General features: G+C 34.1%; 1 protein-coding gene across 2 annotated transcripts; it reads right to left on the bottom strand.

Moving 5' to 3' along the window:
* Positions 1-26,325, bottom strand: LOC131616599 (uncharacterized). 2 transcript variants are annotated; one of them, XM_058887964.1, is made up of 11 exons: positions 26,260-26,325; positions 26,037-26,118; positions 17,895-20,860; positions 17,553-17,801; positions 16,750-17,442; positions 6,720-7,544; positions 5,794-6,498; positions 4,157-4,972; positions 1,891-2,589; positions 617-1,435; positions 1-321 (listed from the first exon to the last, which is right to left on the bottom strand). In XM_058887964.1, exons 3-11 carry the CDS (start codon positions 20,817-20,819, stop codon positions 247-249), a joined length of 7,806 nt encoding a protein of 2,601 aa, XP_058743947.1. In that variant the 5' UTR covers positions 20,820-20,860; positions 26,037-26,118; positions 26,260-26,325; the 3' UTR covers positions 1-246. The 2 variants fall into 2 exon arrangements, with proteins under 2 accessions (XP_058743947.1, XP_058743948.1); XM_058887965.1 differs by having other exon boundaries at positions 26,037-26,121; positions 26,260-26,313.

Raw genomic sequence — 26,325 nt, 5'->3', positions numbered from 1 at the left:
TATCACACAAGAACACAGTATTTTTTATGTTTAACAGTACACACAACACAATATCATCCCTGATATAGGTCGTCTTTGTTCTTCATGTACGCCAATAACTCACATAATCACACACATTGTTACATTAATATATAGAGCAATCAACAAATTGCATACTTATTTTTCTTAAACACACAACAGTAAACTTGAATATATCCAAATATAATAAAGTAAAATAGTATGACCACTAGACAACTTCGTTCCTCTTCACAAACTATCTTTAGCATCAACCTCATTTTCATTTTCCTGTTCTTTTGCAGCAACATCTGAGTTGGACTTCACCTAGTCAAATTATAAAAAAAAAACATAAGTTTTGCAAACTATAATAGCCACACACTATAAATCATATTTCATTGTCTTGTCATGATATAATACTATTTGCTTAAAAAAACCTATACATTACGAATGTGGATTATACACCCTCACCCTATAACCCAAAATTTAATTGAACTTCCCTTGTCAAAAAGTTAGTTATATATGTGATGGTTTTGACTTGATTACTGACATGGTAAAAGATGGTTATTCAAAACATAAAAGTTTCTATCTTTTAAAAAAGAAAAAGAAAAGTTAAAAATACCTGTGCCAGAAACTCCTTCTGTATAGTAGAGTTGAGATCAATGTCCAACAGGACAGCATCTGACATCTCCTGAAACTTAACTCCTAACAACTTGTCTGCATTAACGGTACCTGGACAGAAAGTTTCCATCTTGTGGCAGTTGATTACAAATACTTGCTCCAAGGATGGAAAACACACTGTAAAATTCCCAGAAAAAAAGCATTTGAGTTCTTGTAAATCTTGAAGACACAAACCTTGGAGCTCCTCAAATACTATTTTTTCATCTTCGTCTGATGCATCACCCTCATTAGACACTATCTCTTGTATTGATTCACAACGTATTATCTCCATCGTTTTGAGTCGAACCAAACTTTTGGCTGTTGAGGGTGTGAACAAATTTACCAATCCATGGCAGTCAGACACAAATAAACGCATCAGATTGGAGAAGCATATGGTGGATGCTGCTATGTTCCTTAAACGAAAGCATCTAGTTATTTCCAATGTTTCTAGATTTTTGATTAAGGGTTCAACCCAAGAGTGCTCTAACCCAATGGAAACAAGCTCCGTAAGTAACTCCAACATTAATACTTTCATATGGGATAGGAGTTCTGTATAGATCACATCAGGTCTTTGAAAGCAGAAAATCTCCTTGAAGGAACTACAAAACACTACAAGCTTCTCTATATTGGGCACCTGTTGTAAGAATGCATATGGAAATACTCCTGATTCAACATGAAAGCAGGCCAAATAAAGAGCTTTTAATTTGTGCAAGTGGTTTCTTCGCGAGATAGTCTTCAATTCTTTCTCACCCAGTGTCAAACACAGAAGGTTGGGTGTAAGCTACAAAGAGAAACCAATAATCAAGCAAAGAAAGCTTAGGGAAGTTATAGATCCCGCTCTTGTACAGATAATGAACCTTTCAAGATAAAAGATGCTCGATATATGATTATTGATAGATTAATTATTTCAACAAAAATATGTGCAAACAAGTTAGTTCGATAGAAAAAAGACTAAAATTTTAAAAGTACAATGACGTGCAAGAATACATCATTATTAATAGTCTAGTTAGTATGCTAATTGACTTTATGTGGATATGTAAAACATACAGAAGTTAATAGTTAACAATTAACAAGCATAGAACCATGCTTATATGCACTACCTAGGTCATATATCTAGTCAATGTAGGATTCTTAACTGATGTCAATACCATTCACATAATAATAACAAGGAAATTAAGTTTGGTTTGCAGGAACATAAAGGATCCTACAGCAAGGAGAGTTGTAAAGCAACGATACCTCTTCAATACCGATTACTTCATCTTCAGAATATGACTCTTGATATGTGGATGTCTTCAATGTGTCAAAATGCAGTGAGCAGTAAAAACACTTGAGCTTTGGCAATTCGAGTAGTGTCAATGAGATCACACAAGGGAAAGAAAGCTCCAAATTTGTTCCTTTGGGATCTGCATTATTCTCTGCAACAATAACAATCAGCTCTTCACAATGTTTCACATGCAGTTCTTCAAGTTTCACAAGATCTTTGGCTACTGATGCTGGAAACAAACTTGTAAGGCAGTTACACTTGTCAACATATACTATTTTTAGAAGTTCTATTGTTAGAATTCCACAAGGATCTTCATTCCATACACTCTCCAGATTTGGCAACTGCTCTAAAGTCAATATCTTCAGGGAAAAAGGGGCGGAGATCAGGGCTGGTCCCTTAATTGTCATTTTTCTGTCTTCTGTTGTACATTTCACATCAAATATGGTTTTCACAAAACTGCAATTTCGAACTACCAACTTTTCTATTTTTGTTAAGAAAGGAAGTAAATTGAATGGTAGTACTTCGAATAAAAATTGGCACCCATCCACAATCAATTCCTTCAAATTGTTGAAGCACATGTGAGGGACTGGAAGTGAGCGATGCCATATATCCTGAAGTATTGGCTGATTTACGAGATTCACAAAAGTTACTATTGCTGCATAGTCGGAAATCTGCACATGCAAAAGAGTAGAAAAATTAATTACTATTTACCAAGGTCAATAAGAATTGAGATGTAGAATTGTAAATTTCTTTCATTTTTTTTTTACAGAAACAAACTTAACGATTTTCATTCCTTAAACAAAGATCAATACAAAGAGGTACCATATTAAAGAAACTACGTCTAGACCAAGAATTGGCCGCCTTTGCTAAAGTATGGGCGACCGAATTCGCTTGGCGCTTAATGAACTTTACCTCAAAGTTCGGAAAGAGAAGCAACAAATGCTGAATATTCTTAATAATAAGGCTAAACTCAGAGTTACCTACATGTTTAGTGTGAATAGCTTTAGTTACAATTTGACAATCACTTTCAAAGATAACATGAGATAAATGAGAAGAAATGGCATTTTGGATTGCTTCCTTCAAAGCGGTGGCTTTTCATTTAAAGTGGTTCAAAAGGTTACATTTTAAATCTGACTTTTCATAAGGTTGTAATTATACCAAGTTTAGGGGATTTGAATTATTGTATTGATTATAACAACTTAATACATGCAGTTTAAAGATAACTTTTCTGTATTGAAATACTTCAGAATTATTTTCATCACATTCTTTGCTTTGGTAACTCACTTATTAATATCTTAATTAGGACTTTCATTTCAAGTGATGAGAATGCTTGATTTTAGTGCTGGAACTAAACCTACTCGGTTATTAAAAAGAATAAGGGTACAAAACTTGAAGTTTAATTGACTGTTGTTTTAACTCATCAATATATTTGTTCAAAATATATTATACAATAGCATTTTGATGAGGTTTGTTCTTTTTCAACCAATAATTTAGAAAACTTCTTTAGGACAATCTTTAAGTGGATTTTTCTTCTCAAAATAATATAAATTACTAGTGCTTGAATATGACAGACAACCTTGATGATTATGGGACTTTGAATAAACAATTCTTCTTTTTTCTTAATAATATGTTTTTTATCAAGAGAATGCATGTGCGACAACCATATTAATTCACCTAACTGGAAGACAACTCATCAGTCCTTGCCAATGGACTGACAAAGGCATGGCAACTCTTGCCAACAACATTAGGATGTCCTTCATTTATAAAGTAATTATTATAAAATAGTAAATGCTATTCCAATTCCTTAATATTAAGTCCAAAACACTTAAACCAGAATTTATAAAAGAAATAACCAATATGACCAATAGATAAAAAATTTGTTTGAAAAATTGTATTTGGTTAATGAATGTTAGATTTCTGGAAATTATTTGTAAGGATGGACATACGGGTAGTTATTTAAAATTTATTACCTTCTTCATGAGAACCTTTTATTCCCATCCATTTTCTCGGGAATTAAATCATGGTAAGTGGCAGTTATTTTATTGCTGGAAATATTTTATTTTTGGGAATTAATTTTTCTAATCTTGTAACAAATGTAGAAGTTTATAAATGTAACCTGGGAATAAAATTTCTAGCCGTGAAACAAATGCACCCTTAGTAAATTGTAATAATATATTTTCATAAGCAAACAAAAACAAAAGGGTGTATATATATGTTAGTTATTGGTTATGTACATACCGTTTCCTCAAACCTCTTGAGTATTGTAGAATTCAGATCACCTTCCCACAGTGGTGTTTTTTCTTTTTCAAAAGTTACTCCAGAAGACAATATGGCTGTACCTACTTCGTTGACTGGACTGAAAGTTTTCATCAAGTTGCAGTAAATCAATGACACATTCTTCAAGGATGGAAAGCATAAGGCCAATTTTCCAGGGTAAAAGCACCTTAACTTTCCTAAATTTTTTAGAAGCAAAGTGTGGAGGTGCTCAAATATTATTTCCCCATCTGTATGTGACTCAACCCCCTCTGTGGACACTATCTCTTGCATTGATTCACACGACTTTATCTCCATCACTTTGAGTTGGCTCAAACTTTTGGCTGTTGAGGATGTGAACAGATATAGCATTCCTTTACAGTTGTTTACATTCAAATGTGTAAGGTTGGACAAAGATACCGTGTGTGGTACCAGGTTTACTAAACGATCACAAGAACTGACTTTTAATGTTTGGAGATTTTCAGGAATGGGGTGTAGCCAAGAGTGCTCTAAACCAATGGAGTTGAGATTACCCAAATTCGATAGCCATATTTCATTTAGTTTTGAGAGAATTCTTGTGTAAACAGCATTAGGTCTTTCAGCACAGAACATCTCTTCCAGTGAACCATCGTGCAAACCAAGCTTTCCTATAGCAGGTAACATGCAAATGAACCCATATAGAACACTATCTGACTCTTCTTGAAAGCGTTGCAGATGTTGAAGTTGCAATTCCCAAGAGCCTAGCTTCCATTTAACCATGGTACCTCCAATATCAAATGATAAAGTCTCCATATTGGGGATCTGGATAGCCAAGGTGGAAAAACAAATAAGGAAATTACAAACAAATACAACTTATATAAAAACAAACTCTTCTCTGATATCATGTTGAGAGGAGTTTTTTACTAGGGAGCATTGATGATATAGTGTAGAATTAGGCATCTTTGTGAGAGACACACCACTTGTCTACCTAAAATCTTAAGGTGATAGGTGAATGGGTTCTCTCACTTATATATTCTCTAGTCACCACATTCCTTTCCAATGTGGGATTATTTCCCCACTTGCTCACACTTGCATTATTATTCTAACTTATTTTAAATATAGAATTAAATATTTAAAATTCAATAACTATCTAAAACTTGTTATGTCATAATTATTAGGGAAATTCTTTAGTACCCATGAGTTTTGATTGCGTACCGGTATCTTTAATGTAAATAAATTTAAAATTTTAATTTATTTTAGAGTATTAAAACATGACATTGAATATCATTGTTTCATTGGACGAAAGTACCGGTACCCAACTAAATTTAAGGGTAACAGAGTGTTCGCCTATTCTTATAAGATTATATATATTTTAATTATTAGTCCATCACTGAACAACAAATATAAGTTAAAGCATAGAAGAATTGAATAATGATGATTGAAGAGCTTTAGGAATTAAATTTATTGTTTCAATATCATCAACTAAATAAAAAAGAAAAATAAGAATAGAATCCATTGATAGATGATCCAGCTACAGGTTCCTCAATTTGATGCTGCTAGGTTAGGTATACTTTGGTATTATTATCATCTAGGGCAAGTTAAACTGTTTTTAACGGCCTTATAGACCAAGTTGTAAGAAGTACCTTTTCAATTGGAATAAGCGGCTGCTCCTCTGGTTGATCTTCTTGACATTTGAGCAACTGCAAGTTACAATGATATACACTCAAATCTTTTAGCACAGGCCATTCTAGCTTATGTAAACCAGGATAAAAGACTTTGAGCACTGGCAAATCTGTTAGGAGTAATGTAGTCAGACGAGGAAACTCTTTTGTTGCTCCTTCTGCGGGTATTTCATCGCTCGAAAATATTTCCACCAACTTTTCACAGTAATATACAATAAGCACCTCGAGTCTAGTAAGATCTTTAGCCACCGATGCAGGAAACAAGTATTTAAGGGTATCACAACTGTTAACACGCATTTCTTGTAGCACTTGAAGGCCAAAATTTCCTTCAGGATCTTTGTCCCATACATGCTCCAGGTTTGGTAGATGAGATAATGACAACTTTTTCAAGCGAAATTTTCTTAAAGTTTTTGTGACCTTTGTGTCATTTAAATTAAATATGACATTCACTGCACTGCAATTCCTTACTTCTAACTCTTCCAAATTTTCAAAGCAAGGCAATAAATGAGATGGAATTATGTGTACTAGATTATTGCATTCTGATACCTCCAAGGATGTCAAATTGCGAAACATGTACTTTTGTACCAAGTCACTGCAATGCCATACTTGTTCTAATAATTCAGGATAATTAATAAGGTTCAGCTTCTCTGTGTTTTCGAAAGAAATCTGTAAAATTAAATGAATAAAGAAAAAAATGTAAGAAACATTACCAGGAAAAAGAAGGTGATATGAATTAAAACTCAAATATTTAATCAGCTAAATTATTTATAAATAAATAATATGACTACAATGTTTAGAGTATGATTATATATAAATGGAATTGATACTATTTTGATTAAAGAGTAAACATTTAAGATGAGAGGATCTGGTATTTAATGAATAAGTACCTTGTCTTTGAAAATTTTCTGTATAGTGATATTCAAGTCACCTTCCCAATACTGTTTCCCCTCTTCTTCTCCTTCAATGACAAGTATATTTTGTAGCTTTGGTGCTGTTGTATGGCCCTTGGTGAATGTTTCCATCTTGGGGCATTCTCTCACAATCAATCTTTCCAATGATGGAAACTTAAATTCACAGTTCTTGTAGCTGCAGAAACTTGTAAGGTCCTTTAATCTCACTAGCTCTACATAAACCAATTTGCTAAATACAATTTCAATCACTCCATCTTCTTCATCTCCTTCATTGGTTACTATTTCCTGTACTTTACATTGGATTACCTTCAATGTTGCAAGTTGAACCATGCTTTTAGCTGTTGAGACTGCCATAAAATTCATCAATCCATAACAAGAGTCTACTTCCAAATATGTTAAGTGAGACAAATATAGTGAGGAAGATGCTAAATTGACCAAATTGTTGCAGTGACTTATGAGCAAATGCTCAAGTCTTTGTAGAAGTGGGTCTCGGTCAAGTCCTAGATCCTTTATCTCTGAATGCCACAAAGTCAATGTCTTGAGCTGTAATACAGTTCCCAATCTTTCTTGTGGTACAATGTTTCCACTTGGCACTAACCCTTCAAGCATATAGTGAGAGAAAAGCAAGTTAAACCTTTCCAGATTAGGCATTCTGTCCAGAAACCAGTAGATAAGCTCAATACTCCTCATTGAATGCAAGCCAAGCTCTTTTATACGGTCCATTCGGTACTTCCAATTGTTGCTCTGTAACCAATATGATTCCTTTGGGCCAGTTTCCATAAACTCTAAGTTGGAGATTACCTAGAGGAAGATGAAATAAAGGTGCTAAGTAGGAGGAAAAAATACTGTTATACAGCTAAGAAGAGATAAATTACCAATCCTTTTTATATGTTTCTTTCCTGATTATTTTGATTAAAAATATAAAATCTCGAAAAAAAAAAAACTGTTAATGAATAGAATCTATCCATAGGTCTCACATGATTTAGTGAGATCTACGTGAATTTCATTAAATGATACTCCCTCTGGCTCAAAATAAGTGTCTTTCTAGCTTTAAAAAGTTGTCTCAAAATAATAGTCTTTTTGCTTTTTCAATGCAACATTGATTAATTTATACCAATATTATCCCTTATCTACACTCTTTTCAAGATATGACAATGTATATCAACCAATAGTAATTAAGGATAATTTTGTAAAAATGTTACCTTTATTGACTCAATCATTACTTTTCTTAATCTGTGTGTAACAACCTTAAACGACTTTTATTTTGAGACGGAGGGAGTAGTGTACAATGTACATATAAAAAGAGTATGCTATAACATTATATCGCGTGTTGATAGCATTTTTTTTAAGTGGTGAAATTCTCTTTATTACTCTCTCTGTTTCAAAATAATTGTCACATTTAAAAAAAAAAATCCCAAAATACTTGTCACTTTAGATTACTGTTGATATTTGTAAATATATAGTGTTAATAATATTTGTATATAGAATAGTCCCACATCGACTATATCATATAATTAGTTGTAATCTCTCTATATATAATAAAGCCTCCGTAGTGCTTTACAAAACACACGGTTTATTCAAATGTCTCTTAGTCTCTCGTATTTCAACATGGTATCAGAGCCTCGTTTAAGATCCGGTGGGCCACCTTCTATGGTTTCCGCTATCGGGCCACCCACCTTTTATTTCCACGCTCCAGCTGTCTATTCCTGGGCGTGAGGGGGTGTGTTAAGAGTCCCACATCGGAAAATATATGGCCTGAACATGTCCTTATAAGTGGGAGCAATAGTAATGTTACCCTACAGGATCGGAATTCGGGACGGACGATTGGCGTCGGATGTGAGTCTCAAGGCCTTTATTACCTCTCAGTGTCATCTCAGGCATGCTCAGCCAAAGATTCCCCACTCACTATCCATGCTCAGTTAGGTCATCCTAGTCTTCCTAAACTACAGAAGTTGGTGCCAAGTTTATCGAAGGTGTCTAATTTACATTGTGAGTCGTGTCAGTTAGGGAAACACACTCGTAGTCAATTTCCAAATCGAGTCAATAAACGAGCTTCATCCCCTTTTGCTTTAGTTCACTCTGATGTTTGGGGTCCCTCGTGTACTGTCTCTACACTTGAGTCTAGGTATTTTGTCACCTTTATTGATGATTTTTCACGTTGCACGTGGTTATTTTTAATGAAAAATAGATCTGAATTATTCTCTATTTTTGAAAAAATTTATAAAGAAATAAAAACTCAATTTGGTGTGTCTATTCGTACCTTAAGAAGTGATAATGCTCGTGAATACTTATCCCAACAATTTCAAACTTTTATGTCCGGCAATGGTATTCTCCACCAAACATCTTGTCCTCATACACCTCAACAAAACGGGGTAGCCGAACGCAAAAATCGGCATCTCGTAGAAACTACTCGGACCCTACTTCTCCATGGTAACGTTCCACTTCGGTTTTGGGGGGATGTTGTGCTAACGGCATGTTACCTTATAAATCGCATGCCCTCATCAGTCCTTAACAATAGAATCCCTCATTCAATCATTTTTCCCGATTCCCCACTTCACCCAATTCCTCCCCGAATCTTCGGGTCCACATGTTTTGTACACAATCTCTCTCCTGGTCTTGATAAACTATCAGCTTGATCACTAAAGTGTGTCTTTCTTGGTTATCATCGATCCCAAAAAGGTTATCGTTGCTACTCACATACTCTACAACGATACCTCGTATCGGCCGATGTTACTTTCTTCGAGTCTGTTCCATATTTCGAGTCCAGCCAAGTAACTCCGGAACCCCTTTAGGATAGTACTCCCACACCTCTTCCGGAAGTCCCATTTCCCATTATCCATCATCACTCTAGCCCTACGGTTGACCCCCCCACTTCTCGCCCACTTCAAACATATCAGCGTCGTCAACCCACGTCTGTCACACCTATCCCTGAGGTAGTACCTATCCCTGAGACAGTACATGTCCCTGAGGTCATTGCAGACTCTCCTCTGACGCCTTCGCCATCATTGGATCCGATCCCGCAACCTGAGTCTGATCTTCCGATTGCCCTTCGAAAAGGTAAACGTCAAACACGAAATCCTTCTCCACATTATATTGATTTATGTTATCATCGTCTTTCTCCTCTGCAGTATGCTTGTTTGTCTTCTTTGTCTTCTGTTTCTATTCCTAACACTCCAGGTGAAGCATTATCTCACCCTGAGTGGAGGCAAGCAATGATTGACGAAATGTGTGCTCTTCAAAGCAGTGGTACTTGGGAACTGGTCCCTCTACCCCCTGGAAAATCTTTAGTAGGTTGTCGTTGGCTTTATACAGTGAAGGTTGGTCCAGATGGTAAGATTGATCGATTTAAGGCTCGCTTGGTAGCCAAAGGATACACTCAGATTTTTGGGTTGGATTATAGTGATACCTTCTCGCCTGTAGCCAAGATGGCATCTGTTAGACTTCTTCTAGCCATTGCAGCCATTCGACATTGGCCTCTTCATCAACTTGACATCAAAAATGCTTTTTTACATGGTGATCTTGAAGAGGAAGTATATATGGAGCAACCACCTGGATTTGTTGCTCAGGGGGAGTCCTCAGATATGGTTTGTAGGCTACACAGGTCTCTTTATGGTCTTAAGCAATCTCCGAGAGCTTGGTTTGGCAGATTCAGCACTGTCGTACAACAGTTTAGTATGGTCCGTAGTGAAGCTGATCATTCTGTGTTTTATCGTCACTCTACCCAAGGGTGTGTCTATCTTATTGTATATGTGGATGATATTGTCCTAACTGGCAGTGATCAGCAGGGAATACTCCAGTTAAAACAACATCTCTCGAATCAATTTCAGACAAAAGATCTTGGTAAACTCCGCTATTTCTTGGGTATTGAGGTAGCCCAATCTAAAGATGGTTTGGTGATTTCTCAGCGGAAATATGCTATGGATATTTTGGAAGAAACAGGTTTGTTGAACGCTAAAACAGCTGATACTCCTATGGATCCAAGTGTCAAACTCCTACCCAATCAGGGGGAGCCCCTATCTGACTCGGGAAGGTATAGGAGATTGGTTGGAAAGTTGAATTATCTCACAGTCACTCGTCCGAACATTTCTTTTGCAGTTAGTGTGGTAAGCCAGTTCTTAAATTCTCCTTGCCAGGAACACATGGATGCTGTTGTCCGAATTCTGAGATACATCAAACGTGCTCCGGGAAAAGGCCTCGTGTATGAAGATAAAGGACATACTCGGATAGTTGGATACTCCGATGCTGATTGGGCAGGGTCACCCATTGATAGACGATCCACCTCTGGGTATTGTGTACTTGTTGGAGGAAACCTTATATCTTGGAAAAGTAAGAAACAAAATGTAGTTGCAAGATCAAGCGCCGAGGCAGAGTATAGGGTCATGGCAATGGCAACATGTGAACTCATTTGGTTAAAACAGTTGCTCAAAGAACTTCAAATTGAAGAAGCAAGACCAATGACACTTGTTTGTGATAATCAAGTTGCATTGCATATTGCTTCAAATCCAGTCTTCCATGAGAGGACCAAACATATTGAGATAGACTGTCACTTTGTCACAGAGAAGATTGAATCAGGCGACATTGTCACAAGCTTTGTCAACTCCAATGATCAATTAGCAGATGTGTTTACAAAATCTTTACGAAGTCCCAGAACTAATTATATATGTGGCAAGCTTGGTGCATTTGACTTATATGCTCAAGCTTGAGGGGGAGTGTTGATATTTGTAAATATATAGTGTTAATAATATTTGTATATAGAATAGTTCCACATCGATTATATCATATAATTAGTTGTAATCTCTCTATATATAATAAAGTCTCCGTAGTGCTTTACAAAACACACGGTTTATTCAAATGTCTCTTAGTCTCTCGTATTTCAACAATTACCAATGCAATTTTATATTTAATCTTCCCATTGTACCCTCTAATAAAGAGAATATCTTACCCCACTCCTTGAACCTCTCACCCACCATGCGAGTTGCCTAAAATGCCACCTGCTTATGTAGATGAACCTCTAGAAGCACCCTTTTTTTGTTTAACGTTGTTTTGTTCCGTAGATGTACATACGAAAGCTTCCGTAACTGTATGTACGGAAGCATTTGATGTTATATTCGCGTCAGACTCTTCCTCTCCCTCATTCTTCACTTTTCTCATTTCCAAAATCCAAACTCTCCAAAACTCAAATATCAAACTTCCACAAAACTTGTTTTCTTTCTCTCGAGTTCGGCCGATAACGTCAACATCAACTACCAACACATTCCAACAACTTTCAAACTCAATTTAATCGGTAAGTTTTCGACGTTTCGATTTATTTTAGAGTATTTGTAAAATAGAGTTAGAATTTAAATTTTAGGTGTGGAAATGATTGGATAGATTTAGAAATATAGTTTGAGACAATGTAGGAACTGTTTGATGTATAAAACGGACTATCAGGCCACCAAAATGGAGTTTTTAACCCTCTGCAACAGTGACCAGACGCCATTGTTGCGTTTTTGAGGTTTCAGAACCTTCCGTAAATGCATCTACGGAAGAATGGAATGTTGGGTCATTCCGTAGATGCAGCTACGGAAGAAACCCAATTTTTTGAAAAGTAAGGTACTTCCGTAGATGCATCTACGGAAGAGCAAATATTTAATTTTTTTTCATTCTTTTCTTGTTATAACTACATAGTATCTAACTCGATTTTATTTGTATCAGAATGCAGACATTATGGCCGACCATCCAGACCGCATTATACATGGGAGGACTGCACAACATGCATCCGAGCGGCGTGAAGAGATGCATGTAGTAGCACAGGTAACTGATAGAACTGTTGTTCCAGCTGATGTACCTGCTACACCCGTTCCAACCGGGTCTTCTCCATCCGTTCCAATGTTCAATTCTTCAAGCAACATGTCTAACCAAAGTGCTTGACATGTTGCATAAGAGGTTGCAACATACTCTTCTTCACATGAGGATAAAGCAACAACCCCTTGCTTCTTTGAACTCCAAGAAACTAGTGCTGACCCAAGCATGAACAGGTAGCCAGATGTGCTTTTCATGTCATCTTGATCACCACTCAAATCTGAGTCTAAGTAACCACATATCCTTGCTCTAATTCTGGTTGTTTGATGAGGCATTAGCACTTTATGATCTGATGTGCCTTTGATGTATCTTAGGATTCTTTTTGCTGCAAGTAGATGACATAGCCTTGGTTTCTCCACGAATCTACTCACCCAATCCAACACTATGACAAATGTCAAGTCTTCTGTTGCAGAGATACTTCAAAGATCCAATGATCTGCTTATACAATGTGTTATCAACCAGTGATGGCTGATGCGGCACAGACAGCTCAAGATCCTTAAGTCCAAGCTACCTATGGTCATGAGACTGGCTATGGTGACTCATTTGGAGGTTTTTGTGGTGGACGTGGATCATATAGGGGCAGAGGTGGTCGATCTGGTGGTAGATTCAAAATTCCGTGCCAAATTTGCTATAAGATAGGGCATGATGCTAGTATGTGCTATCAGAGACATACAACAATATGCCTAATGTGTTATCACAAGCTCAGGTGCCCCGTCCTCGGTGCGAGAACTAGAATCAGTGGACCCAAAGTGCTGGTCCTATGCATGCTCAACCACAGTGGACTGCTCCCTCTCCTAATCAGTGGCTTGCCCCAGCTCTGAGAGGACCCCCACCAGGCTTTCCTGCAAGACCAGTCCAGCCAGCAACCACAGGCCTATTTTACTGGTGCAGGTACAGATGTTGTTGCTGCAGAGTCAAGATCGAGATCTGGGTCGTAGGATCGTAAGATCTTAGATCATTTATTGCCTTTTAGTGCTAAGATCTTGCAGAAATCTTTTTCGTGTGCTTTTGTAGTCAAGATCGAGATCTTTTAAGTAAGATCGTAAAAACCATAGTGTTGGGCCTGTTTTGTTGGGCTTTCTAACCGGATCGGATTTTTAAAGTGAACCCGGTTTTTTTGTCTTAAGTTTTGTTTTTCTTAACCCTAAAATTAAAAACGCAAAACGGCTGCAGCATCTTCATCATACGATACTTCTCTCCTTCCACGAAAAACAGAAACTTTTCACCATTCTTCTCCCCCTGCTATCATCTTTGTTCTTCTCCCTGTGTTATCATCCCCATTTCGTGTTCATCTTCTTCCTCCCACGATTTTGCCCACTGTAATGACTTCAAATAAAGAATCACAAAATGCTTCGTCAACTGCTGAAAGTGCTTCATTAATTGCCCTTTGTTATCATCCCCATTTTGAGTTACTTATTTTGAGTTTGATCTTTTGAGCTTATTAATTAAATTAGTTGAATGTTGTGATTTATAGGTTATCTTGTTCATGTATTATACTACCTCTGGTCCCATTTATAAGAAAAGATTCTCTTTTTAGATACATTGAATAAATAATGTATTTGGACAATATACTGTCCAAATACATTATTTATTCAATGTATCTAAAAAGAGAATTTTTTCTTATAAATGGGACCAGAGGGAGTAATTTTCATGTTTTTGTCTATGTGAATTTACCATTTTGCCCTTTGGTAAGATCTTAAGTGTTGTGCTATGATTCTATTTTTACGATCTTTCACAGGTCATTTGATCTTACTTAAGATCCCGTGCTTGACTACCTTGGTTGTAGCTGCTCAATTATCTCAAGTCTGGTATTCTGGCTCAGGAGCAACTCATCATGTCACCAACAATGCTAACTATCTGTCTGAGAGCATGACACTTCCTGGTACTGATCAGGTCTTGCTTGGCAATGGGCATGGACTCCCTATAACCTCTATTGGCTCAACTACTTTTACTTCACCTCTGCACACACACCACTCTTACACTTAATAACCTATTGCTTGTGCCAGCTATCACTAAAAATCTCATGTCTGTCAGCAAGTTTGACAAGGATAATTGTGTTTATTTTGAGTTTCATGCTGGTAAGTGTTTTGTAAAAACACAGGCCAATGAAGTGCTGCTGCAGGGTTTGGTGAATAAAGATGGTATGTACTCCTTTGCTCCTTTCCAACACTTGCCTTCAATAAATCATAACACTAGTGGTTCTGTATCTACTTCAGCACTTGCCTGTGTGTCTACTTACAATCTATGGCACAAAGCTAGACTGGTAGCCAAGGGCTTCCATCAGCAACAGGGCTTTGATTTTACTGAGACATTGTCACCTGTTGTCAAGCCTGTAACAGTCAGAATAGTCCTCACCATAGCTATCTCCAAGAGGTGGCATATCACACAATTGGATGTGAACAATGTCTTTCTCAATGGCACACTTGAGGAGGAAGTATATATGCAGCAGCCCCTTGGTTTTGAATCCACTAGTGATGCTTCCTTGGTATGCAGACTGAACAAGGCTATTGATGGACTTAAACAGGCCCCTAGAGCTTGGTTTGAGAAACTGACTTCAGCCCTAAAGGGGTTTGGCTTTTCTTCTAGCAAATGTGATCCATCTCTTTTTACTCTTGTCACATCCTCATATACTATTATTATGCTAGTATATGTGGATGAATTTATTGTAACTGGTAATTCTGCCGTGCATATCCAAGAACTGGTCAATAAACTGCACTCTCAGTTTTCCCTCAAACAGCTAGGAGCTTTGGAGTATTTTCTGGGTATTGAAGTGTCTCATTTGAAGGATGGGTCTTTGTTTTTAGCTCAGACTAAGTATCTCAAAGATCTGCTGGTGAAATCCAATCTTAGTGAGGCTAATGGTGTACCTACCCCTATGGGCTGCTGTTAAAAGGATTCTCAGGTACCTTAAAGGGTCTCTTCACCATGGGCTACATCTCCAGGCAGCTAACACTCAAGTTCCTCTCTCTATTACAGCTTTTTCTGATGCTGACTGGGATGCGGATTCTGATGACAGAAAATCCACCTCAGGTTCCTGTATTTTTCTTGGGCCTAATCTTGTTTCCTAGTGGCCTAAGAAACAGACCCTGGTAGCAAGATCTAGCACAGAGGCTGAATACCGGAGTCTTGCCAATTCAGCTGCAGAAGTTTTGTGGATTCAGCTTAGTGAGCTAAAAATGTCCTTTACTACACTTGTTCTTCTCTATGACAACCTTAGCACGGTATCCCTCTCACACAATCCTATTCTACATGCTAGGACCAAGCATATGGAACTAGACATCTTTTTCTTAAGAGAAAAAGTGTTGAGAAAAAGCTTGGTTGTGAAACATATTCCTGGCTTTGACTAGTATGCAGATTTACTTACCAAGCCCCTCTCCACTCTCAAATTTGTTCAACTCAAAAGCAAGTTGCAGGCTCTTGATAAGACAACCCTAGGTCAGGGGTGACTTGGGAGGGGAGCTATTAGAGTATACACATATTATAGAGATGGTAGTATTGTAACAACACTGTGCTGAGTCAGCACAGTGAGGCTTGAGCTATATAACTCAGCCTGATTCATTGTTGTAACCAATTCAGAATTCTGTTATGAAAATAGATCCACTTTCTCTCTCTTCCTTTATACTCTAGCTATATTTCTAACAATGCCAAACCCAGTTTTTATCTTCAGTTGTGGTTGATGCAAAACATTGATAATCAAGCATATTGATCGTGACATTGAATGTCCTGTTGTCAGACATTGATAGCTGGCATTTTCACTAAAACATTGACACGTCAGCGACACAATTTTTTACTTGGCAAATTTATGCTTGTAGATTTACCAGCATCAATTTGAGGGGGGTGTCAACAGAATCATTGACAATAATTAACTAATTATTATAAATAATCCTGTTGAGATTGCACATTTATTTGTAATAGTTATTCTCTTAATTAGCATAATTAGTTGTAAATGTACATATGACAGTTTAGGAAATAATCGTGTATTTTTATATGAGAAATCAGAATGAAAAGAAACACAATATTGACCAAACATTTTTCTTAGATAACAGACTTAACATTTTTTGCGAAGTTATTTTTTTGAGAATGAGCATTTTTTTTCTCTCTTAATGTTTATTTCAATAATGTAATTCTTATGAGTTGGAACAAATAGCAGTTAATGGTTCCTTACCTTTTCAGCTAAGAAAACTGCTTGTCTTTCTTCATTTGTGGTTTCTGTTGTAAACACGTCCAGCTTTTCACAAAGGTCCACAGACAACTGCTTCAAGTTTGGACATTCTATATGTCCACCCTTATAGAAACACTTCACATTTGGCAGGCCATACAGTTTCATGAAGGTTATTTCAGGAAATACTAATCGAGCTTGTGGTCCATCATGCCAAGCAACAATTTCCTCCATTCCTTTACAAATATTTACTAAAATGCCTTCAAGCCTTTTTAGATCTTTGGCCACAGAAGCTGGTAAGAGATAGCTTAGTTTATCACAGTCTGTAGCCTCTATAATCCGCAGATTTTTGAAGCTAAGAATTCCTTCTGGATCACTGTCCCATACTTGCTTTAGGTTTGGGAGTTGGTCTACCAAAATAAGCTGCAGGTTTGTGACCATAGGTGCATCTATTTGTTGAAAACTTTTTATTTCAAAAATCACTTCCACTGACATGCAATCAATAACCTTCAAGCTGTCTAAACTCCCAAACCATCCTGTCACGTGACTTGGAAAAATCTTGTTAAGTTTTTCACATCCTTCAATATGCACAGATATGAGACTAGAAAAGGAATCGCCACCAACTTCAACTTGACATATGTCTGTCAATTTATTTAGTTTGATTAGGTACATTTCCTCCAACTTAGGAAAGATGCAGACCTGCATTTTGATACATAAAAGCCATAATGTAATCAATTCAAGTACTCGACAAAAAATGCACAACTGTATACATAAATTGAGTCAACTACAAAACTTTACACTTTACATACCTTGTCCACACTGTCTCCTTCAGTGATAAAAATCTTCTCCATCATCAAACAATCACTTATAAAAAGGCCTTTCAATTTCTTAAAATTGCTAGCCACTGACATTGAACATAAGTATTTTAAGTTATAGCATTCTTTCACAGTTAATTTTATTAAGTTTTGAAAGCAGAAATTTGACAGAGGCTTGTCTCTCCATATCTTTTCGCTTTTGATTGAGGATAATTTCAAACTCTCCAGATTTCGAATTTCAATCTGCAAGAGCACACACAGTTATTATATTTGCAACAACTGAAACAAATGATCACAAATTAACTACAACTAGAGGAATATTATGCAATATCATACCAATTCGCCAAAGAGACAAAGGGGTTCCACAACACTGCGATCATCTTCTGCAACAGTAATTTCTAGGTGACCCCTTTTTGTTGTTTGCTCTTCTACAGAGGACGTCTCAACACCGGTGTAAAAACTAGTAAATGATGGTAACGATTGTAGTTTCAAAGAGCGTAGCTTATGAAACTCAATCTTATTAAAATTTTCTTGCCCTTCCTTAAAAACAATCTCCTCCACAGTATCACATTCAGAAACATCAATTGTTTCTAGACAAACAAAAAAATTAACCATGTAAGAGGAGAAGAGAAACTTCAACTGGGTACACATCTTGACCTTGATGATTTTTAATTTAGCAAATGAGACGTCAGTAATTGGAGTATAACACAACATCTTTATGTTCTTCAGTCTGTAGAGGCATAAAGATTCCAAATTGAGAAAAACATTCTGAGGATGAAATAGCTCCATTGAGTTAACGATATATTCAATACTATCGTTATTTATGATGGATAAATGTTTAAGATCTGGAAATCCATCCAAATTCAACTCATAAAAAGCATTTTGAACACCATTTAGCTCTCCCAACAACAAATTTTCAACTCTTTTGAACAACAACTTTATCCCTTTTTGGGAGTGAATATCAGCACCGTCTGTCAGCTGCAATGCCAATGATCTTAACGCTACATACTTATTTGGCATCCTGAAATCTCCAGGTGAAAGCATCTTGAAGTCTCCAATCATAATTTTGAAATCAGTTAATCTGTCAAAGAACAAGTCCCTGGGCAAAACTGTAATACTCGGGATGCGTAAGTCTATAACTCTCAATTGATGCAAATGTTTTAACTGAGAAAGGAATGAAATTTGACTTTGGTTTGGCTCTCCATCTACCTTCATTTTGATCAAGCTCTTTCTTATATATAACTCTTCCAAACAAGTCAACCTTGAAATGAAATTAGGCTGAGCCACGTTCGTAATGGAACATTCGCTGATGTCAAATAACTGTAGCTTATCTAAGTGTTCTAACTCAGTTGGCAAGCTTTCAATTTGAGATCCAGAAAAGCTGAGAATTCTTAACTTTTTTAGCTCTCCTACAAGGGATAAGTTGTCAACTAGAACACACCGCTCCAAACAAAGCATTCTGAGGTTTAATAGGCATTTAATTGAAGACGGTAAGCATGGTAAATGAAAACCCGTCAATACTAATACCCTGAGTTTTTCCATTCCTTCAAAAAAATTCTCAGGTATTACCAAAGAAGGATCATTACTGTCAATGTGGAGGAATTTAAGGTGAGGACAATGCATGACTTTAGGAAGCTCGTCAATGATATCACAGTTGCGTATAGAGATAGCAGTACACCTTTCGAGTTCATCCTTGTCTGGCCAGTCATCTAATTTGCTATTTCTCAAAGCAAATACATTTTGCTCCTTGTGTGCTATAGACAAAGCAGCATCTTTAACCATGTCATGCATTTTGAAATGATCATTGGAACTACCATCCAACATCAAACTCAAGTCTTTTAGCTTTTGGATTGATGTATATACTCTATCACGTGCTCCCCTTAGTGTATGAACCCCTTCGAGTATACCCAAACCAAAGCAATACTTCACCAAGTCCATAATTAATTCTTGATGACCCATTTGAGCACAAAGTAAAAAAATGGACCGAATCTCCTCGCTTTCTAGATGATCATAACCCATCCTTATAGAAATCTCCATAGATTTCGGCACCCCACTCAGCTCCTCTTTTTTAAGTTTTTCTAGTGTGGCTCCCCATACTGACTCACTCTTATTTCTTAACGCCCTTCCAACAGCAACAATTGCCATGGGTAACCCTGCACAATACTTAACAATCTCTTGCTTAAATGTGGACATTTTATCAAGTGTTCCAGCCACCTTCTTAAACAACATTAGAGATTCCTCATCATCTAATTCCTTCACACAGAAAACTGACTTGACGTCCATTTTATCAGACAATACTTTTTTATCTCTCGAAGTTAGCAAAAGTTTGCACCCCTTATAATCACCAGGAGATTTTCCATTTTTTACAGTTGTGATGTTAGGACCCTTCATATCTTCATTTGTCATATTACTTGAATCATCGTCCATATCATCATCAAATGGAATCCCTATCTTATTCAAATCTATTCTGTCCCAAAGGTCATCCATGACGACAAGGGTGTTTTCCCTCTCTTGCTTTAACCTCCTCCTTAGACGATCTGCTCTTACACTCTCACCTTCCCCTTCCAAACTCAAATCTAACAAGTACGCAATTTCTTCCTGGATTTTTCGAAGGTCGGGATTGTCCGTTATTTCTACTATAACTACCACATCGAACAACTTCTTGACTTGAGCTTTCTTAGCAATTTCTTTGATTAATGTGCTCTTACCGACACCACCTGGCCCATGCACTCCAATCATTCTCACTGTAGAATCTTCGAGTTCTTTTATTATACTATCAATCATATCTTCTCGGGAATCAATTTCTACATAGTCAGCATTCCACAATGCAGCATGCATAGATGTTGGCTTTAGCTGATAGGAAACTCCATCAAACTTTGACTCATCTATTAATGACTTGACATCGTCTAACATCTTCTTTGCTTTTCTCCCTAGTCTATGCCTGTTCCTGAAGTAATGAAATAAACCACTGGAAAACCTTGTCTTCTTGTGGCCTTCGTCATTTTGAAACTCCTCTGTTTCAGTTCTAGTTTCATCCACTTTCCGAAGCCAGTCTGTAACATCACTTTCAGTTATTCCCAGATTATTCTTATCTTTTTCTACTGCACGTACCAGCCTCTTTCTTTTAAGACTTAGCTTTTCATCAAAACTGCATAGCTCCTCAACATTTTTCTTGTAACAGAAGATGTAACTCACATGCCGAATAGTCAGGTCCAACGCAACATCGACCGCCCTTTCTACAATTTTAGATGCACACTCCATACTTTCTTCTTGAGTTTCTTGAACCAAGTATGACTACATCTCTTTACTCCCAACAAGTAATTAAGAAAATTAGATGGAATTAGATTAATCAACAATCAAAAGTATATTAGTAATTTCAAACATTGATGTTTTTGAATTACAAAACCAAATTAATCTTTTGTATGTTAAAAGAACAAATTGGGACTAATTCACACTCGCGACGACTGCTGCAATCAGTGTCGCGACACGTCTACTAACCGAAATCGCGAAAGCCTATACACGACCGTAGCGCGGCCGCAACCGTTTTGTAAAACCTCTACATAGAACCCTAAACACGAAACACTACACAGACTCTCCAAAATAACTAACTATAAAGCCAATGAGAAAATTGAAATTCAAGGAAATAGATTTGTATAATAGAAAGCATGAAACTACTTATCTCCAAAATTTGGTGAGAAAAACCAAAAATCATTTCTAAGCCCTCGGATTCGATCCCTTCACCGTATAATTTCGCATTGAAGAATCATGTGCACCAAAGGAGTAGCATGATAGTTTTCCACAACTCTGTGCCACGGTCGCCGGAAGCGGAATCACACGCGCCGCTGCAAGTTTCGCCGCTATCAAATGACATTGCCACCCGCCATGTTAACGTTTCCCGCCGCGCGAATTCACCCAACAAATTCGTTTTTATTTCGTATTCAAAAAAATGAGTATTTAAAATGAAAATTGGAAAAACAAAATATGTTAAATCCAAATAGTTAAAAAATAAAATTATTTACAAAAAATTATTTATAAATACTTTTTAAATATGATTAAATATTTTTTTAGGTATGATAGGTAAGATTAATTGTCAATTTAAAATATTTTTATATTTAAATGCATATATTTATGTATTACTATTTACACACGACTATTTTAAAGAACTTAGTTATTTGATTGAATAAATAAATAGAAATTATAAAAAAAAATATATTATAAAGAGAGAAAAGTATATGCACTGAATGTGTTGAAACATATATTAAACTAAAATACAATTTTATTTTTAAAATAATGATATAACATGGCAATTATGACGGATTATGATCAGTTATCCGTGTAATATTGCACTACAATGTATGTACACTACTTTTAAACTATTATAAATAAACTCTAAAATTAAAATAAAATTTAAAAATACAAAATTTAAAATTTATTTACATAATTTTATATATTAGCAATTATAACAAAAAATAACAATTTTAAGATATTTTTAATATAAAGATCTAAACTAATGTTTTAAAAATCAAACCGGAGAAAGAACTGTTAAAATATGTGAGTCATAGTTCAACCGGTTTAATCGTAGTTAAACAGTATATTAAATTTAAACTAAAATAAATAAATACATTATTAAATATCTTAATAAAATTAATTTATCTCATAATTTGTAAAATAAAATTCTCAAATAAATACGATATTAATAAACAAATTTATAAAATAAGAAGAATGCAATGTAAGACCCAGTAACAAATCATAAAATTAGTTAAGGACTAATATGTATATATTTTACAAATATGTATTATTTGAAAAAAAAATATGTATATATTTGTCCTAATTGCTGAATTCAAAGTCATAAGTTCAGGATAATTTTTCACACCTCTTTAAAGACCAAGATCAGTTATTCCGTGTCCACAAACATTTTTTTTTCTTTCTATTACATTTACATTGTCTTGTATCTTTCAATTTTATTCTTTATTTTCTATGTATACAATTTTAAATGTTTGCTATAATTAATTTTTTATTTTAAATAAAGAAATAAAATAAAGCAAAACATAAAAAAAATTATCTTTGATTTTTTGAACCGTCTGGTTCACTAAAACCGATCACAATTTTACAGTTATTTTGATTTTTTTGCACTTGAAGCAATTTTATCTTAATTTCATAGACCTAACCATTTATTGATCCAAACCAAAATGAATTAGATAACGGTTCAAGCTTGAACCGCCTGGGTCAATCCGATTTTTAAAATATTTGATCTAAACCGTTTATTTTCTAACTAAAAACTCATTTTATTAATAATTTATTCTATAATACTATAATTTGACCTGACACTTGACATAAATAGTGTTTTTACTTTAATATATTTTAAAAAATTTAAGCTTTTTTGAAAATTTTCTTGTTTATTAGATTTATAAAAAAAAATGAAATTTAGTTGGATTATTAAAGAGGTCTATGAGTTTTTATCCATTTTTTAAAAAATATATATAAATTTTTAAAAATTAAGTGTAAAAAACATACATTTTACCAAAAAATATGTGTGAAATTATTTATTTTTAAAAAAAAAAAACGGGTGTAAAATCAAAAATTTTTACATCGAATTTTTAAATATGGGGTATCAAATCATAAGTTTTTGAAAAAAAAAAGAGATTTTTATTATTTTTTTTCAAATATGCCGGAAACATGAAAAAAAAATTTGGATTTTTTGAAAAAAATTAAACTTTTTTTGTTGAATATTAACTACGTTTTTTTTCAAAAATAAAAAATTATCAAAAATATCAGATTTATTAACAAATTCGGTATGTTAAATTCATTTTTAAAAATTGGTAAAAAATGCATACCAAACTTTTTAAATACATTATCAAATTTTTTACATTTTCGACAAAATTTTAACAAAAGTAATATGAATATTATGAAAATATATGGGAGTACTCGATCAAATTGCGAAGGTGGCAGGATAAATTATCGAGAAAAAAAATAAACTTAGATATGCATTGATATTGATTCATACATCTAATCACTAAAGTTCAAAGTAAAGTTGAATGATTAATTTCACTATAAAAATTATTAGACATAATTGTTTTGTTTCAATTTACTTTTAATTTAAATTTATTTTATTTTTTAGAAAATTGATAATTTATAAATATCAATAATTTATTTATATTAATACACAAAAATAAATAAATATTCTCTCAAATGGCAAAAATGCCAAAAATATTCATGATAAAAAAAAATGCCGAACGAAATTTTTAATAGTTCATTTAAAATTTAAGGTAGTTCATTCAAAAATTTTGAAATCATACATTTCAAAAAAATTAGTAAATACAAAGATTTTTACTGGAAATTTTAAAATTGCTAGTAAAATTTTCATGAGTTTCTATCGTAAAATTCTAATATAGTTTTGAAATTTTCGATAAAAATTCATTGAAATTTTGAAATTTTCAGTATAGTTTTGAAATTTCTAATAAAAACTCATGAAAATTTTGAAATTATTGGTATTATTTTAAAATTTTCGGTGTAGTTTTAAATTTTTTGATAAAAACTCACATTTTTTTTAAATTTGATAACTTTAAATAAGGGTAAAATGATAAAAGCATGCAAATTGGGGGTGTCACATACTCCCTCCGATCTCATATATAAGCAAGTTTATAAAAAAATTCACCATTTAAGAATAATATCTCAATGCATTTAATTCTTACTCTTTTAAATTTTACCCCTATTTTTGGTTTTCGAAATTGTTACAAATATTAAAATATAAAAAAATCGTAGGGATATATTTGAAATAGTGATATTGAATGTAATAATTATAAAAAAAAGTTATACCATAAAAAGAAAATTATTATTTATATTTGCGACCAGATAGAGTATAAGTCAAGAGGTGACAAGTTAATTCCTCCTGTCATTCTTTTGTAAAAACAAATGGCTTATTAATGGATAGAGTTACATCGATGTTAATTTATCTCTAAACCCGTAACAAACTCGTGCGTTTGCACGGTTTTAGTACGGGACGCGCATTTGTTTTAGATGTATATTTTTTTAATAGAAAAATGTCTGGTACCCGTGAAAAAATAATAATTGAATGTATAATTAATAAAAAAAATATTTTGATGCACGGGTTCTGGTACAGGACGCGCATTTGTTTCAAATGTATATTTTTTTATAAAAAAAATATCAAGTACCCGTGAAAAAATAATACTTGAATGTATAATTAATATTAAAAAATTGATGCACAGATTTTGGTACGGGGCACGCATTTGTTTCAGATGTATATTTTTTAATAAAAAATATTTGGTTACCCGTGAAAATTAATAATTGAATATATAATTAATAAAAAAATATTTTGATGCACGTGTTTTGGTATGGGACACGCATTTATTTCAGATGTATATTTTTTAATAGAAAAATGTTTGGTTACCCTTGAAAAAAATTCAATATTTTGATCAGTAACTTTGTGTTCCTTTTACTTCATGTTCCTTTTAATATTCAATATTTTGATCAGTAACTTTATGTTCTCGTTAATATTCAATATTTTGATCAGTAACTTCATCTTTGCGTTAATATTAAATAGTTTAATCAGTAACTTCAGGTTCCGTTAATATTCAATATTTTGATCAGTAACTTCATGTTCTCGTTAATATTAAATATTTTGATCATTAACTTCATGTTCCCGTTAATATTCAATATTTTGATCTGTAACTTCATGTTCTCGTTAATATTTAATATTTTGATTTAATGGAAATATTTTTGATTTTAAGATGTTATGTAACATTTTTTAGTTGGAATGAAATTATAAACATACAGTCTTCCAAAAAGTATTATATATTATAGTTTAAAATTGTAGTAGTGAATTTAGATCAATAAAAGATTTTTTCCCGTATACCATTTTTTAATAAAAAATATTTAGAATAATAATAATTTTTCCCCGTATACAAATATTTAGTTTGTTTAAGTATAGTTTACAAAAAAAAAAATTGAATCAATAGACATTTTTCTCTCATATAAAAATAACATCTTTTAAAAAAAAGTCTATTAGACCAGTAGTATAAACCTATTGAAATCTATTGTATAGTATTAGTTGTAAAACTCTATTGAAAGCAAATATTATAAAAATGTTAAAAAATGTATTATATTATATAAATAAAATAAATGATAGTATAAACCTTTCAAAAACAAAAAAAAAACTACTTTAATTGAGACATCCACGTGGAAGCATATCAAAGCAGCAGACAATAGTATTCTTTCCAAAACATAAAATTTTCTTATATCGAAGATTTTGATCAAAACTCTAATAAGCCCTAGATCTAAACAAATTTGATAATGTAAGGATAAAATGCATATAAGATTAATGAGTCTTAAGATTGGATCTTGGCCACCCCTTTGCACAAATCATGACATGTATAAAACAAGAGTGCTTGCAAATTAAAATTTACATAATTTCATAGTTAAATTGTAAGCAATCAGGGTAAAAGATGTTATAGTAATTACCATTAGACAAATTGAGACAAACTAAGAATAAGGAATCAGCTTTTCACTATTCTCCAGCACCAACTCCATCGTTTTGAAGCTCCTGCTTTACAAAATTATTTAATTATTCAATAAATGGTTTAATGTTTTAATAATTAAAACACTAAGTTGAAGGAAACATAAAAACAAGGACAATGAGTCATTAAATAAAATAAATAGATATATAAGTTTTGAAAGAACAAACCTCAGTCTACTTTGAAAGTATCAAACTAAGATTTTTGGAGTAAATTAAGAAGGAAAGTAATAATAA

The sequence above is a fragment of the Vicia villosa genome, linkage group LG7, assembly GCF_029867415.1.
Source record: "Vicia villosa cultivar HV-30 ecotype Madison, WI linkage group LG7, Vvil1.0, whole genome shotgun sequence".
NCBI lineage: Eukaryota > Viridiplantae > Streptophyta > Magnoliopsida > Fabales > Fabaceae > Vicia > Vicia villosa.
The sequence above is the reverse complement of the archived record's forward strand: the minus strand, read 5'-3'. Positions and strand labels throughout refer to the sequence as shown.

Coding starts and splice junctions, on each gene's coding strand:
- LOC131616599 (XM_058887964.1), bottom strand. CDS start 20,819: ATGGAGTGTGCATCTAAAATTGTAGAAAGGGCGGTCGATGTTGCGTTG. Junction 17,802..17,894: donor TTTGTCTCTTTGGCGAATTG/GTATGATATTGC, acceptor GTGCTCTTGCAG/ATTGAAATTCGAAATCTGGA. Junction 2,590..4,156: donor TCAAGAGGTTTGAGGAAACG/GTATGTACATAA, acceptor TTGCATGTGCAG/ATTTCCGACTATGCAGCAAT.